A 14,861-nucleotide genomic window follows, 5' to 3' on the forward strand; every position below is an offset into this window, starting at 1 on the left:
AGACTTGACGGGACAAGGTAGAAGGCAGTGATGGGAGAGAGGTCCAATCAGTTTATTCCTGCAGCCCACCCACTGCACACTGGTCAGTAAACTGGTTACATACGTCCTGTGACCAGCCAAGGGTTGAATTCAGCCCTCAAATGTGATTTCTTTGACCGGCGAATATTTTGGATTAGCTAAGGTTTTTTTTTCATATTTATTATTTTTATTTAATTATGTGGCTGCACCAAGTCTTAGTTGCTGCACGCAGGTTTTGATCTTTGATCAACGATCTTTGATCGTTGTGGCAAGTGGCATCTTCAGTAGCAGCATGCGGGATTTTTTTAGTTGAGGCACGTAGGGTCTAGTTCCCTGACCAGGGATCAAACCCAGGGGTCCTGCACTGGGAGAGCGGAGCCTTAGCCACTGGACCCCCAGGGAAGTCCCTAGTCAAGTTTCTTAAATCAGGGGATTTTACACCAGCACAATCTGGATTTCTCCTCAAAAAAGGCAAGTGTGGTTTGGCTACACGGGCCCTCATTCCTGCAAGGTGGTGATTGGCTCGAGCTGAGTAGCAGCTGCACCCTCAGCGTGAGGCTCGTAGCCTTCCACTGACCCCACCGCTTGCCACTGCCTCCCCAGTCGCCATTTCTCCCACTGCTGACACCCAGTCACCATTTCTCCTCCCCGTTGCCCTGATAACACTTCCAGTAGGTTTCTCTTATACATGGCCGTCTTCTCTTGCTCATGTTTCTCCATTGTCCCCCCCCGCCCCACCCCCACAGTGACCCTTACTAGAAGCACAGAACAAAGTTCAGGAGGAAACGCCCCCAAATGTTTGCATTTGTTGGTTAGGTGACAACAACTGACTTTTATTTTCTTCTGTGCACTCTTCTACAGCTTCCAAATTCTCTACGATGAACACATACTTCTTTTTAATATCAAAAGACAAATGGACTGGTAATTACAAAGGAAATCCTCCCCATTTTTGAGTCTGAGAGCCAGGTCAAATGTTGCTGTCCTGCAGGAAGTCTTCCTGGAATCCCAGCTAGGAGTGATGGCTCCCCCAACCCTGTGCCTGCAGCTCTAAGAGTTCTTGTGTTTGTGCATGGTTCCCACACTAGACTGAGAACTCACAGAGGGGAACGACCATTTGTTCCAACAGAATTAACTGTGACTGGCTGCGGTGTGATCAAAACTGCCTGCAGGGGGCGCTAAGGGGCACGTCAGGTTCTACCAGCATCATCAGGTGAGGCGTGTCTCAGTCTTTGGAGGGCTGGGGTGGAAACGATTTTGGACTGCAATGTCCCATAGTTTGTGAGGCAAGAGGGCTTCGGGAGAAGCTGTGGGCCCCTGTGAGGTGTGGGCTCGGCAGTGGTGAGCAAGGGTGATGCAGCGTTGGAGAGGCCCAGATGGAAAGATGGACCTAGCCCAGCCCAGAAATGTTTCTACTAAGCCTGAGTCAGGGGCAGGCAAAGGCCCACACAGTAAATAAAGGTTTACAGCAGGCACCAGGCGGCTCTTGGGAACCACTGCCCAAAGTCCAGGGTTGGAATCAGGGACCCTGGGGCTGTGAGTGGAAGGCTAGAGAGGTCCTAGAAGAGGAAGGGAGGAGCAGGAAGGGGAAGGCTGGGGAGGCTGACAAAGGGGGAGGGCCCTGGGCTCAGAGGTAGGGAAGCTGTGCTCCTCCAGGGGTCTGGCTCAAAGCTCTGCCTCGACCCATTTTCCCTGCATGCCATCCTTAGGTTAAAATGAATGGGGCTACAGAGTACCCTCGTGGTGATCACCAGAGACAGAGCAGCCATGGCACATTTCTGTCCTGGGCGAGAGCACAGGACCAAGGGTACCGCCAGCCTCCAAGGTTTAAGTCCTGCAGACTCCCAACCCCCAGGTCCAAGGGCCGGTCCAGTGGTGGTGCATTAAGACCAGCCTTCAGTCCCACTCCTGGGTCCCCTGAGATGGACCCAAGAGGCAAGTAGTCAGAAGACCCAGCCTGGGAATTCCTGGCTGCCATGGCAACAGCCCCATCCCTCCAAGGTCCTTGGGCCTTCTCAAGTCTTCAGCTGGCCCACCCAGGGTTGGGCCTGGCTGCAGGGGCTGCAGGTAGCAGTGAAGAGAGACAGGTGACTCTGCTTCTTCACACCGGCGGGGGGCGCTGGCGGCCTAGATGCGGCTGGACGAGGTGCTGCCCGAGCTGATGGGGAGCCTGGCACTGTCCGAGTTGCTCTTCAGAGGGGAGGGCCCACCCTGGGCCTGCAGGCGCATGGACCAGTACCAGAGGAAGATGAGGAAGCCTGTGGGCAGCAAGGGGGTACAGGGCTCAGAGGCTGGGAGCAGCCCCCCCGACACCACTCCCGTCCACTTTGACCCATGTCTGCCCACACCACAGGCTCCCCACAACGACTCGATCCCAGGAGTACCGACTCTGCGCCAGGCACTGGGCAACGTTCTGTGCATCATGTCACTTTAGTCTCTCCAGCTCCCTTGAGACCATGCCTCGTTATTACCATTCTGTTTCACAAACAGGGAGACTGAGGCCCAGGGAGATAAGGGGCTTGGCTGAGCCAGGGGTCCAGCAGCAGTGGGCGGGCTCTGGAGCCACCTGCTTAAGTACCAGGTGATAGTATTTCTCCCCAAATAATACTACTGTGATTTAGCAATAGCTCAGTAAATGCGTGAATTGATCGGCATCCTTACAGAGTTCCCTTCACTTCACAGATGGGAAAACAAAGGCTCACCTCCGTCACACCCCACTCCATTGCATGGGGACTCCATGGAGACCTTGCTTTCCCTGTTTTCCTGCCCAAGCTGTCCTCCCTACCCAACATGGTGAAAAACAAAGGTGTGTGTGTGTGTAGTGTGTGTGTGTGTGTGATGTTGGGGGGGTGGGGGCAGAGGGGTGCAGGCAGAGCAGGAACAGACCCTCATGGCATCAAGCCAGGCCCCCAGGATCCAGCCCCTCTGCTCCTCCCCTCTCACCTCCTCCCCGTCTCCCCCCAAGCTCACTACCCCTTACGCAGCTCCTCCTTAGGGTTCCTCCAACACACACCCTACTTCTGGCCTCAGGACCTTTGCTCACGCTTCTCCCTCTGCCTGGAGCGTTCTAGCCCTAGAGCAGGTCTCCTCAGCCTCTAAGGTGCGCCTGGGCATCTGTAACAAGGAGCACTCTGACTCAGCAGGCCTGGGGCGGGCCAGAGGCGGCGTCTGCAATAAGCTCCTGATGCTGCTGATGCTGCTGGTCTGAGAAACACCCTTGGAGTAATGGGACCCTTGATCTCTCTGTGGGTGGAGAGATCCACCTTTGTTTTTCACCGTGCTGGGTAGGAGGAGGACTTGGGCAGGAAAACAGGGAAGGCGAGGCCTCCATGGCGTCCCTGTGCAACGGGGGTGGGGTGTGAGGGAGGGGAAGTGAAGGGCGCGCTGGATCCATGGCTGGATCCTTCTGTTGTCTCTGGATGTCTCCTAAACAGAGGGGCCTCCCCCTCCAAGTGTCCCCTAGCAGGCTCAGACTGTCTATCACCTTGCCCACTATTACTTCCTTCCTCTCCCAGATGCCCTCTGATGCCTATGGCCCTTGGTCTTCAGGGCCACACTTGGTCTTCCCCACTAGAGATGAGCTCTGTGGAGCAAGGCTCTTGCCCGGCTAGTTCACAACTGGAGCACCAGGACTTAACATCGAGTCTACACAGAGTAGGTACTCATCAGTACCTACTGTACAAACAGAGACTTGTCAACTGTGGCCCAGAGGCCCCCACTTTACAAACGGGAAGGTTAAGGCCCAGAGAAGGGGAGGCTTCAGGTCATCTGGGTCATCTCATCCGTGACCTGTTCTCTATGTCTGGGCACCCTTCCTGGGCCAGGGTCTAGGGTCTTCTCCACACCTACCTTGGAAGGAGGTGATGATGCTGAAGAAGTAGAGGATGACAAGCTGGAAGGTGCCAGAAGCAAAGGAGAAGAAGACCAAGGCCCAGGGCAGGCCGAGGACCAGACTGAGGCCCAGCAGGGTCAGCACGTGGGGCCACTTCTGGGCGTGTGGACGCAGCCGCAGGATCTGCACCACCATGGTGCCCAGCATGGCCGTGTTGAACAGAAACACCAGGCTGAAGAGGCCCAGGTTGGTGACATGGCTGACCAAGGAGTCCTGGATCCAGCACCTGTGGGCAAGTGTACAAAGGCTCAGGGCAAGGCCGGGCTCACAGGGTGCCTCCTGGGCCGTGGGCGAGCACCGTGGTGAGCCCCAGTTACAGGGCAGTTACTTTAGACACCACTGATTCAAGGGCCAAAAAGTCACTCTTCTTTCAACTATCCTATATTCCTTCTCTACAGCCAAGAGAAAGGCTTAGTTTGGTGCTAATATGTTTTTAACACTTTTAACACTTGCTAAAAGCAGAGACATTACTTTGCCAACAAAGGTCCGGCTAGTCAAGGCTATGGTTTTTCCTGTGGTCATGTATGGATGTGAGAGTTGGACTGTGAAGAAAGCTGAGCACTGAAGAATTGATGCTTTTGAACTGCAGTGTTGGAGAAGACTCTTGAGAGTCCCTTGGACTGCAAGGAGATCCAACCAGTCCATTCTGAAGGAGATCAGCCCTGGGATTTCTTTGGAAGGAATGATGCTAAAGCTGAAACTCCAGTACTTTGGCCACCTCATGTGAAGAGTTGATTCATTGGAAAAGACTCTGATGCTGGGAGGGATTGGGGGCAGGAGGAGAAGGGAACGACAGAGGATGAGATGGCTGGATGGCATCACTGACTCGATGGACGTGAGTCTGAGTGACCTCCGGGAGTTGGTGATGGACAGGGAGGCCTGGCGTGCTGCGATTCATGGGGTTGCAAAGAGTCGGACACGACTGAGCGACTGAACTGAACTGAACTGAACACTTGCTAGTCTCCCTTTTCAAACAGAGCCAGACTTAGGCTCACCGCTTTCATCAAGAATTTAGTAGCAGGGTTTTCTTGTTCCTTTCATGACTTTTCACTGTTTATGACAAGTAATGCTTATTTCCCATTTATGTGTACTATGACTTAAAAAAATACATTTAACAAGCCAGAAGATTTAAAGGAAAACATTAAACAGTAATAATACGGATGATACAAGGTAAGGCAAAAATCACAAGATTATGATGCAAAAAAACTGAAATTTTTAAAACACTGAAGGAATGGAAAGGATTCCTTCCTAGCCTAGGGCTCAGGAGCTCTGGATTCTACTCTAGGCTCAGAGGGACTCACAGGCCAGGGCACGCCAGCCTGGATGAATTAGCTGAATGTAGGACTGGATTTCAGCCCCGTTCATCTCCTGGCTGGGTACCTTTGAGCAGGGTGATGTGGATCCCTGCCTTCTCTGGGTCTCAGTCTTTCCATCTTTCCATGGGGAGGGAGATAGAAGTGTGCAGCAAAGGAACATGCTAGAGGTTCATCTGCTCCAGCTCAGACTCCCCCACACACAAGTGGGGAAACTGAGGCCCAGAGGGGGGCCAGGACCTGCGCAAGGTTCTCTGGCAAGTGAGTGGCAGATCCAGGCCTGTTCTCACCCTCCCGGAGAGAAGCATCACTCTCAGCCCAGGGCTCCAGCCAGGCCAGGCCGGTACCCCCAGCACCCATCACCCAAGAGTCTCCTGGTCAGTGTGACCTGGGCCCAGGCTGCTCTGACTTCTGCGCCATGAGGACCACACTCCTGCCCCCACTGCACAAGCCACTCACATGGAAGGGTAGATGACGCTCTCGGGGGTCTTGTGCACGGCAAGGATGATGCGACCATAGTTGTTCACGTCCACAAGTGCCACCAGCATCACCAGGGAAGCGGGGAAGCCTGTGGACAGCAAAGCAGGGAGCTCCGTGTCCCACCTTCCCAGGTCTGCCCTCCCCTTCCCTCTGGTAAGCCCTCTTCCTCTCACGTTCCCTCCGAGACCTGAGCTCCCAGAGCCCAGCCAGCTCCACTTGGGGCAAGTCCTCCAAGCTTGGACATTCCCTTCTCTATTCCAGTTCTGCTTTCCCAAGTCATGTCCTACTCTTGCGACCCCATGGACTGTAGCCTGCCGGGCTCCACTGTCCATGGGATTTCCCAGGCAAGAATACTGGAGTGGGTTGCCATTTCCTTCTCCAGGGGATCTTCCTGACCCAGAGATTGAACCTGGGTCTTCTGCATTGCAGGCAGACTTTTTACCAACTGAGCTATGAAGGAAGCTCCTGGTTTCCCAAAGGGGGACCTATCTCCCCTAACCCAACCCCTGCCCCCTCGCCATCCTGAAAGGCCCTAAGGGAAAGGGCCAGCAGGTCCCTGCTGGGGGGCTGGATGTCACAGGAGAAATGAGAGAAGCAGACATTGGTGGAGTGGAGGACAGTTCAATGGGGGACATCTAGAGTTATGTTCCAATGGAATGTCTGTTCTGGGCTTTGACTCTGTCCATTAGGTGGAGCCTGAGAGCTCCCTGGAAGGGGTTGCCCACCATTAAACACCTGGATTTTGACAAACAGCCAACTCTGAAGGAATTTCATATAAATCAATGATAAGAACCAAGAAGGAATCAAATGAAAAATATGGGAGGAGCAGCAAGTTGGGATCAGGGACATGTGGAGGTTGATGGGCCTGTGCAGTGATCAAAAGGACTTGTGGTATGTGCCCCTAGGCCTCGGGTCTGACAAAAGAGAGATCAGGCCATAGGTGAATTGGGTTGCTATTGGCTAAGAACAAATGCCAGAGCCATTGGGAACCTCATTATCTGAGGTTCATCGGGATGCACAGTCTGGGCCACCACCAGCCTAGGCGCATTATGTGAGGACTGGTTTACAGTCCCACTCATCCACGACTGGGTGCCTTTGAGCAGTGCCCAACCTGCACATCCGCACATGGCAGCTCTGTCTGCAAACCCCACTTGTAAAACAGATGAAGAGAATATGTAAGCATTTACTGGAGACAGGGCTCATCGCCTCATCCTACTAAAGAGGACCTTGATCCAGCCAAGGTAAAGAACCCCTGAGGATGGCTGAGTGAAGGAAGCAGTGAGGGAATAATCAGAAGGGTAGGTGGAGAAGTGGAATGAAGTGCCCACCTGTTGTCAAAAGCCAAGAGGAGGAGGCCAATCTGGGGGGAACCCACAAACCCCCTCCACTAACTTACCCCAGCCCACAATGCTCAGCTTGAGCAGGTAGCCTGGGACATAGGTGCCGAAGACCTCGACCACAAGTCGGTAGAGGTTGTAGCCCTCGAGGCCCATCCAGGAGAGGCAGGCGAGCAGAGAGAAGTGCAGGAAGATGGCGCTGGCACGGCAGGCAGCCTCGGAGCCTGACAAGGCCACCGGCTCACTGAGCAGGAAGCTCACGTCCAGCAGGAAGACGGCCACCAGCAGATTCATGTGCACCTTGATGGTGTAATCCCTAGACTTCCTCCTGCACAGGTGGGTGGCGGTCAGTGTGGGAAGGCAGGGAGGTGGGAGGTGGGAGGTGGGAGGTGGGAGGTGGGAGGTGGGAGGTGGGAGGTGGGAGGTGGGAGGTGGGAGGTGGGAGGCCCACCCCGGAGGGCCCACCCCCACCCACCCACCCCTCCTCCTCCAGGCAGCCTTCCTCCTCCAGGCAGCCTTCCCAGACTACACACACACACACACACACACACACACACACACACACACACGCTTCCTGTCCTACTCTTGTGGCTGCAGCTAGGCTCTTGCCTACCTGTCCCTCGGCACCTACCCTGTATCCAGCACCCACAGGCTCGGGCACTGTATGTGCATTTAACAGCAGCCTCAGCTAGGCATAGATGCTCCGATTACACAGACACGACCATCAACCAGATACTCCCAAAGTCAGAAGGGAAAGACTGGAATTTTTGCTGTTTTGGAGAATCCACGCCACCCACGTTCCATGTCTGTCTGTACAACTGTACCTCCGTGAGCACAGGCTGTGTGTGCCTGTGCCCTTAAGTCTGCAAGTCTGTGTGTGCCTGCCCTGCCCCCATCCTGAGATACTACGTGGTCCAGGGCACCATCAGCCTTTCTGCCCCCAATGTGCCCTGCCTGGCACCATCCACTGCCTGTCCCAGAGGGCGCAGAAGAACACCTGCCATCCTGGACTTCCACGCCTGCTGTGCCCCTGACTCAGGCACCACAACTGGCTGGCCCCGCCCCCCTCACCCTCAGTTTACTCCTCTGTGAAGTGGGAAGACTGGCCCCCCAAGCGCGTGGTGAGGGTTACACCGATATAAAGCACCCAGCACAGATAAGATCTCAGTCCCGAAGCGTTCCCGTCCCTGTGTGCTGGGGCACTTTTGTGTCCTGGGTAAGTGCTGGGGGGCTTGTGCCCCCACTCCTGGCCCTCCACTAAGCCTGCCAGCCGTCTCTCTTCATCACCGACTCCAGCCCACCACGTGTGCATCTGTGACCGTGCCTGCACACGGCTGCACCCTCCCCTCCTCCCCACGAGGACAGTGAGCACACTCCAAGTGTCACTCCAGATCTAAGGCTGTCTCCCCTCTACCGCAATGGCTCCAGGCCCCAGTTGCAGGTGGACTTCAGTTTAGGCGAAGCCCAGCTCTGACAATCCAGACCCCACACACAAGCCCATCTGAGGGTGGGGGAGGCGTTCTTCACTCTGCCAAAGGTGACCTCTTCTCTCCTCAGGCATCCAGACGACTAGGGTGACAGGTTCCTCCATGGAACCAGGAGCTGCTGCTGCTGCTAAGTCACTTCAGTCGTGTCGGACTCTGTGTGACCCCAGAGATGGCAGCCCACCAGGCTTCCCGGTCCCTGGGATTCTCCAGGCAAGAATACTGGAGTGGGTTGCCATTTCCTTCTCCAATGCATGAAAGTGAAAAGTGAAAGTGAAGTCGCTCAGTCGTGTTTGAGTCCTAGCGACCCCATGGACTGCAGCCTACCAGGCTCCTCCATCCATGGGATTTTCCAGGCAAGAGTACTGGAGTGGGGTGCCATTGCCTTCTCCATGGAGCCAGGAGGCCGGGCCTCAAAACAAACACCAGGGAATGGGGGTGGGGAGAACCCTGGAGGCTCTGCCTTTCCACAGAGGCCATGGCCAGACAGCTCAGTAACTGGGGCCTTGCAGGCCTGGAGCTTGAGGGCTTCGGTTCAAGGCTGCTTCTGCCACTTCCATGCTGTGTGATCTCGGTCAGGTCACTTACCCTCTCTGAGCACTCTTTCATAGGACCCTTGTGAGGATGAACCTCGTTCATCTAAAGCACTCAGAACAGGGTGTGCCCATGGCTGATTCAAATCAATGTATGGCAAAAACCACTACAATATTGTAAAGTAATTAGCCTCCAATTAAAATCAATAAATTTTTTTAAAAAAGAAAAAAATTGCACTAAAAAAAATTTGCAAATCTTTGAGTAGCCTTTAAGCAAATAAAGTATTGAAATGCATTTAAAATAGAGGGAAACAATGGGATATTTAAAATAAAGGAATGTATTCTATATGTTCAAAAAAAAAAAAAAGAACAGGATGTGGCATGTGGGAAGCTTGATGTAATTGTTCACTGTTACCATCACCAGATGCATCATATTACTTATGCCCCCAGTGGAATCACATCTGGTCCTTCAAAGACAGGCATCTAGAGTCTTACGTCAACTCGCCCAATTTTAAATATTGGCAGCTAATATAAACTGTCAGTGCGATGTTAGCCAAATATCACAGATCTGAAGAGGGAAGGTCAGCTGACTGAACCTCCCAGGGCTCCCACAAACCACACACACACACGTCGGGGTCAGTCAGGCCCGTCTCCAGGGCAGGTCTCCCTGACTGTGGGGTCCCAGCACGGGGGCCGGGAATGGAGGCTCTCCCTTCTTCCCCTTTCCCTCCCAGCCCCAGGCCCTACCTGGAGCAGAGGTAGGCGGCGATGGTGAGGACGCAGGCCAGGGCGGAGATGACGCAGCCCACGTAGGAGAGGAGGCTCAGGTAGTGCTTGTGCACGGCGTCCACCTCCAAGGAGGCGACCTGGGCCACAGGGCGGGTCGGGGTTGGCCTCCGTGCTGAGGGTGTGCCCAGGTCGGGGGCTAACCCGTGGTCCCTGCAGGACCTTGGGCATCTATGAGCCATTCTTGCCCCCCAGCGGAGCAGAGTGGGGTCCCATGAGTGCATTTTTTCACCACATTCTCATATGGATCCCTGTCCCCACCAAGGTCCGACGGCCTCCACCAGAGAACCCCTTTTTTGTCCTGGCACTAACTCTGTTTCTAGAACACTCAACCCAGAAATAAGTCTCCTGGGAGGGAGTGAGCTCCTGATACCCAGAGAGCACCAGAGGACCACTCTGGTCCCTCAGATGCGAAGTCCTAAAATTCTGGGAGAAGGAATGTAAGACACAAAGACATCTTGGGGGCCACCGAAGTGCACCGCAAGGGCCACCTCATTGGGCCTCCACATCCCCTGGAAGGTTCTACAGAAACACAGTCCTGCCCCCACCCAAGCCCTTTAGAATCAGACTCCTAGGTTAGGATCAGGAACCTGTTTGTATCAGGCACCCAAATTGGGGGATAAAGAGCAAGGACTTCAGAGACCTTTTACTTACTACTAGCTGTGTGACCTTGAGTAAATTGCCTAACCTCTCTGAGCCTCAGTTTCCTTAGCGATAAAATGGGACAACAACAGGAGTCATCTTGAGGCTTGCTGTGAGGAATGAATGCCATATATGTGAGAAGTGGCGGCAGTGGGGCAGGAGGGGCTCATGTACCATCAGCACCGCAAAGTAGGTGAGGTGGTTGCAGCGGCAGGACGTCTGTGTCTCTCTCCTGATGGTCTCACACCCCGCGTCGCTCCAGCTCCCCGGGCTGCTCACTGAGGAAGGGCCAGCATGAGGCTCTGAGACCAAGCTCAGCACCCCCACTGTCATCCCCAGTACCCCACAAATGCATGACTGCATCCCCCTTCTGAGTTTTTGCTTCCCTCAGCAGGTCCCTAACCTGCCATCACTCTTTCTTCAAAGCTACCTTCCTCCAGGAAGCCCTCTTTGATTAACTCCATCTACCCCACCCTCTAGGACCCCCACTACCTGCCTCCAGGTACCTGCCCAGCTCAGAGCCCCCTCCACACTCACATGTCAGGTCTTCAACCCAGAATACACACTGCAGAGTCACATTTTTCTGTAGGGACAAGAAAGAAGGGGGGGCCCTGTGGCAGTCTGCTCCTTCCCCGCCGGGCTGAGGGGGCCAGTGCCAGGGCCCCACCCTATTTTGACCTGACTGGCCAGTGCCCTCAGCCAGTCAATCAGTTTTCTTTCAGAAGAGAGGAGGGACGGGAGCACATGGGCAAACAGGGACCCTTGTCCCCTGGGTTGCTTGGCTCACACTCACCGGCTGTGGCTGGTGCTGGAAGGTGAGCACCACGGGCTCCGAGAGGTTGGCTACTTTGGTGTTCTGCACAACAATACCCAAGACCTTCTCTCCCAAGACCTGGCTGGAATTCTTATCCTAGATATATGGGGTATGGAGGAGAGGGGAGGGAGGGGGCTCAGGACTGAGAAGAAGAGTACACTCTTGTCTCTGCCCAGTACACTGCTCCCAGATTTTGAGTCTCCCTCTGGAAGCAGTTCTTGCATAGGTAGTCATTTATACCATAGTAAGAATAACACCATTTAGATCTTTCCCAGCACGGCAACCCACTCCAGTACTCTTGCCTGGAGAATCTGGTGGACAGAGGAGCCTGGTAGGCTGCAGTCCATGGGGTCACTAAGAGTCGGACACAATTGAGCGACTTCACTTTCACTTTTCACTTTCATGCATTGAAGAAGGAAATGGAAACTCACTCCAGTGTTCTTGCCTGGAGAATCCCAGGGACAGAGGAGCCTGTTGAGCTGCTGTCTATGGGGTCGCACAGTCAGACACAACTGATGCGACTTAGCAGCAGCAGCAGCTCTAAATGTCATGCATGTTGCCATCTGATTTCTGACTTTGCAAGGACTCTTGGAGGAGAGGGCTACCTTCAATGCCTACCTTCCACCTCTCTGTTAGACAGAAGCTGCTTTCCCCAAGGGAGGGCACAAGGACAACCACCCCCTACCTGGAACAGAGCTTGGCTGCTGAAGTCCACCAAGAGGAGTCTCTTCTCAGCTTCCTGTCTCCTGCCCTTGGCCTTCTGGAAGAGCACGCTGGGCAGCAGCACCGAGTACTCCAGGATCTCACTCTGCTCCTCCTGCAGACCAGAGGACCTGCTGGAGCTCAGCCAGAAGTGGACCTCCAGGTCCCTGCCATGTCCCCCCAGCACACGCCTTCCTGCATGCTGCCATCTCTAAGCCCACCTCCTTCACAAAGCCAGACTCACAGCAACCCTACTCACTCCTCCTTTCCTTGGCACCAGTGCTGGCTATGGAGTCTTGTGGTTAGAGCCCAGGGGATAAGGGCCTGGGAGAATCATGTTTATTGCGGTGTCTGGGTGTCAGACACTGACCCTGCCTATGGCCCCTTGGTGTGCTGGGGGATATGAAGGGTGGGGGGGTGTGGGGAGGGAGCGCTCGCAGCCTCTTCATCTGCTTCCTGCCCTGGCTGCCGACCCTGACCCCTGACCTCCTGCCGGGAGTGGATGTGCAGGTCCTGCGAGCTGAAGGCGGGCTGGAGCTTCCACACTGTGGCGTTGATCCGCTCCTCCTCAAAGGACACGGCGTCCCCTGTGAAGTTCACAGAGGCCAGCTTCGACTCCAGGCTCTGCAGCTGCCTGGAAGCAGCGGGGAGAGAGGAAGAGATGACTGCTGGGGGTGAGGGGTGGATCCAGGTAGGCCAGTAGGCAGGAAGACGGAGGGAGCAGAGAGGCGACTCAGGCTGATACACAGGAAAGAGTGTGGGGCCCGACAGAATGACCTGTGGGGGTGATGTGGAGGAAACTGGGGCCTCAGGGCAAACAGGAAAGGAGTGGGGTGGGGTCCTATCCTCAGACTCAGCCACCAGGCTCTGGGTCCAGTTCTGCCTGGACCGACCCACTTTGTGCCGCTGGACAGCCCTACCCATCAGTTGGCCTCAGTCTGCTGAGCTGTAAAATGGGTCAATCCTTTTTCCTTATTGGTGGAGAGGAGGGCGTGGGTACTGGTAAGAGAGACTTTTTTTTTTCTGACTCAGGCAGGTGGTGGGGCTTGGCCTTTGGGACTGAATCAAGATGGAGACCGAGGGGAGGTCTCTACGGTTCAGTTCAGTTCAGTCGCTCAGTCGTGTCTGACTCTGTGACCCCATGAATCGCAGCACGCCAGGCCTCCCTGTCCATCACCAACTTCCGGAGTTCACCCAGACTCACGTCCATTGAGTCAGTGATGCCATCCAGCCATCTCATCCTCTGTCGTCCCCTTCTCCTCCTGCCCTCAATCCCTCCCAGCATCAGAGTCTTTTCCAATGAGTCAACTCTTTGCATGAGGTGGCCAAAGTACTGGAGTTTCAGCTTTAGCATCATTCTTTCCAAAGAAATCCCAGGGCTGATCTCCTTCAGAATGGACTGGTTGGTCTCTACGGTCTCCCACTCCAAATCCCTGCCATGCCCGGGTCTGGGGGAGCCTCCTCCTCACCCCCACATGCTGCAGACCCACACTTACTGGCCTATGGAGGTGAAGGGGGGCCTCCTTGAGGTCTTCCGGGGATGCTTCAGAAACTGGCTGAGCCACCGGAGGTCCCTTTTCAGCTCACATACGTCCACTGAGACATTGTGGGAGGCCTTGTGGGGGGGATCTGGGGGAGAGGGATGGACAGAGCCACCAAAAGCTGTTGAATGAGGTTCCACTCATTCAACTCAGGCCACACTCATCACACTCTCAATTACTCCCCCTGTGACTCTGACAGTTTCTGTCCCCATTTTACAGAACAGGAAACTAAGGCTCCAGGTAGTGGGGTAGACTTCCCCAGGTCACTCAGAGATGTAGCCAGCCAGACGGGCCTCTGTCATACGGAGCTCCCAGAAACTCCAGCCCCAGTAGGGTGGACTAGACCACCCCTACCCCTACCCCAGGCAACCTTCTGACCACACAGAGGGAACTGGGAGGGCCAGTTCCCCAGGACCAGCCAGGCCTCCTTCAGGAGGAGCTGGGGGGTGGGGGGCTTCTCTGGTGGCTCCAGGGCCTCCACCCAGGCTACCCTGCACCCAAGGGCTGCAGACTCAGGCATCTCCAGGGATTAGATGGAACTCTGATGAAGTTGGCAGATGAAATAGGGATATAGTGGGAGAGGGCAGGCCCTATGCCATCAAATAAGGCAGGCCCCATGGTCACATCTGAATTTTTAAGGCAGAAAGCCTAATTTTTCAGTCATTTGAAAACCCTGGCTCATGTTTTCCAAAAACTCTGTACAGGCAAGTAAGACCAGGCCAGATCTCCTCTGCAGGAGGCCCATTTACAGCTGTTCCTGACTTTGCCCTAAACCCTCCCAGGTTGGGGCAGAATCCGGGCCTGGGGACAGGACCCTCGTCTACCCACCCCCACCTGCCCCAGCTCTGCCCCCTCCATCCCTCTTCCCACCCCACCACCACCCCTTAGCATTTCCATGGGCCTGGAGATGCTAACATATTCAAAGCCCTGTGCCCCCTCTCTTGGGAGCCCTGCCCCAAACTGGAGCTGCCTGAAAGGAACCAGAATCAGGGAAATCCTGGACCCCAAGTAAAGCCTCCAGCTCCTTCTGGTCAGCCCCTCCTCCCTGCCTCCACTCCGCACTGAATAGAAGGCAGTGGCCAGGCCACACCTGTCACATCTCAGCCAGAAGACTCAGTCTGCACACCTCAGGGTCAGCCTCGAGCCTTGCCACATCCTGACCTTTGACCTCTCTTCCTGTCCCCCGGGCCCAAGCCAGTCAGCTGCTGGGTTCAAATCTGGCTCCCTCTCTTACTCCTTACTCTTGCAACTTTGTGCCTCTCTGAGCCTCAGTTTCTCCTCTGTGAAATGGGAAGAAACAGTCTAGATGAGGCTACCGAAGC

The 14,861-nt window shown here is 54.9% G+C and overlaps 1 protein-coding gene across 5 annotated transcripts in view; it reads right to left on the reverse strand.

Moving 5' to 3' along the window:
* Window positions 1-830: 830 nt before the first annotated feature.
* The window catches only part of ADGRG1 (adhesion G protein-coupled receptor G1), a 46,198-nt gene continuing 32,167 nt past the window's right edge, over window positions 831-14,861 (reverse strand). For all 5 annotated transcript variants that reach the window (XM_070388366.1, XM_070388365.1, XM_070388368.1 and 2 more), the window contains exons 4-14: window positions 13,495-13,627; window positions 12,485-12,632; window positions 11,982-12,113; window positions 11,276-11,392; window positions 11,020-11,065; window positions 10,657-10,760; window positions 9,802-9,920; window positions 7,097-7,365; window positions 5,680-5,788; window positions 3,865-4,133; window positions 831-2,273 (exon numbers count right to left, since the gene is read on the reverse strand). In XM_070388366.1, the coding sequence (XP_070244467.1) occupies window positions 2,143-2,273; window positions 3,865-4,133; window positions 5,680-5,788; window positions 7,097-7,365; window positions 9,802-9,920; window positions 10,657-10,760; window positions 11,020-11,065; window positions 11,276-11,392; window positions 11,982-12,113; window positions 12,485-12,632; window positions 13,495-13,627 (1,577 nt within the window). In that variant the 3' untranslated portion in view covers window positions 831-2,142. The remainder of the gene's footprint in view (window positions 2,274-3,864; window positions 4,134-5,679; window positions 5,789-7,096; window positions 7,366-9,801; window positions 9,921-10,656; window positions 10,761-11,019; window positions 11,066-11,275; window positions 11,393-11,981; window positions 12,114-12,484; window positions 12,633-13,494; window positions 13,628-14,861) is intronic.

The sequence above is a fragment of the Bos mutus genome, chromosome 18, assembly GCF_027580195.1.
Source record: "Bos mutus isolate GX-2022 chromosome 18, NWIPB_WYAK_1.1, whole genome shotgun sequence".
Taxonomy (NCBI): domain Eukaryota; kingdom Metazoa; phylum Chordata; class Mammalia; order Artiodactyla; family Bovidae; genus Bos; species Bos mutus.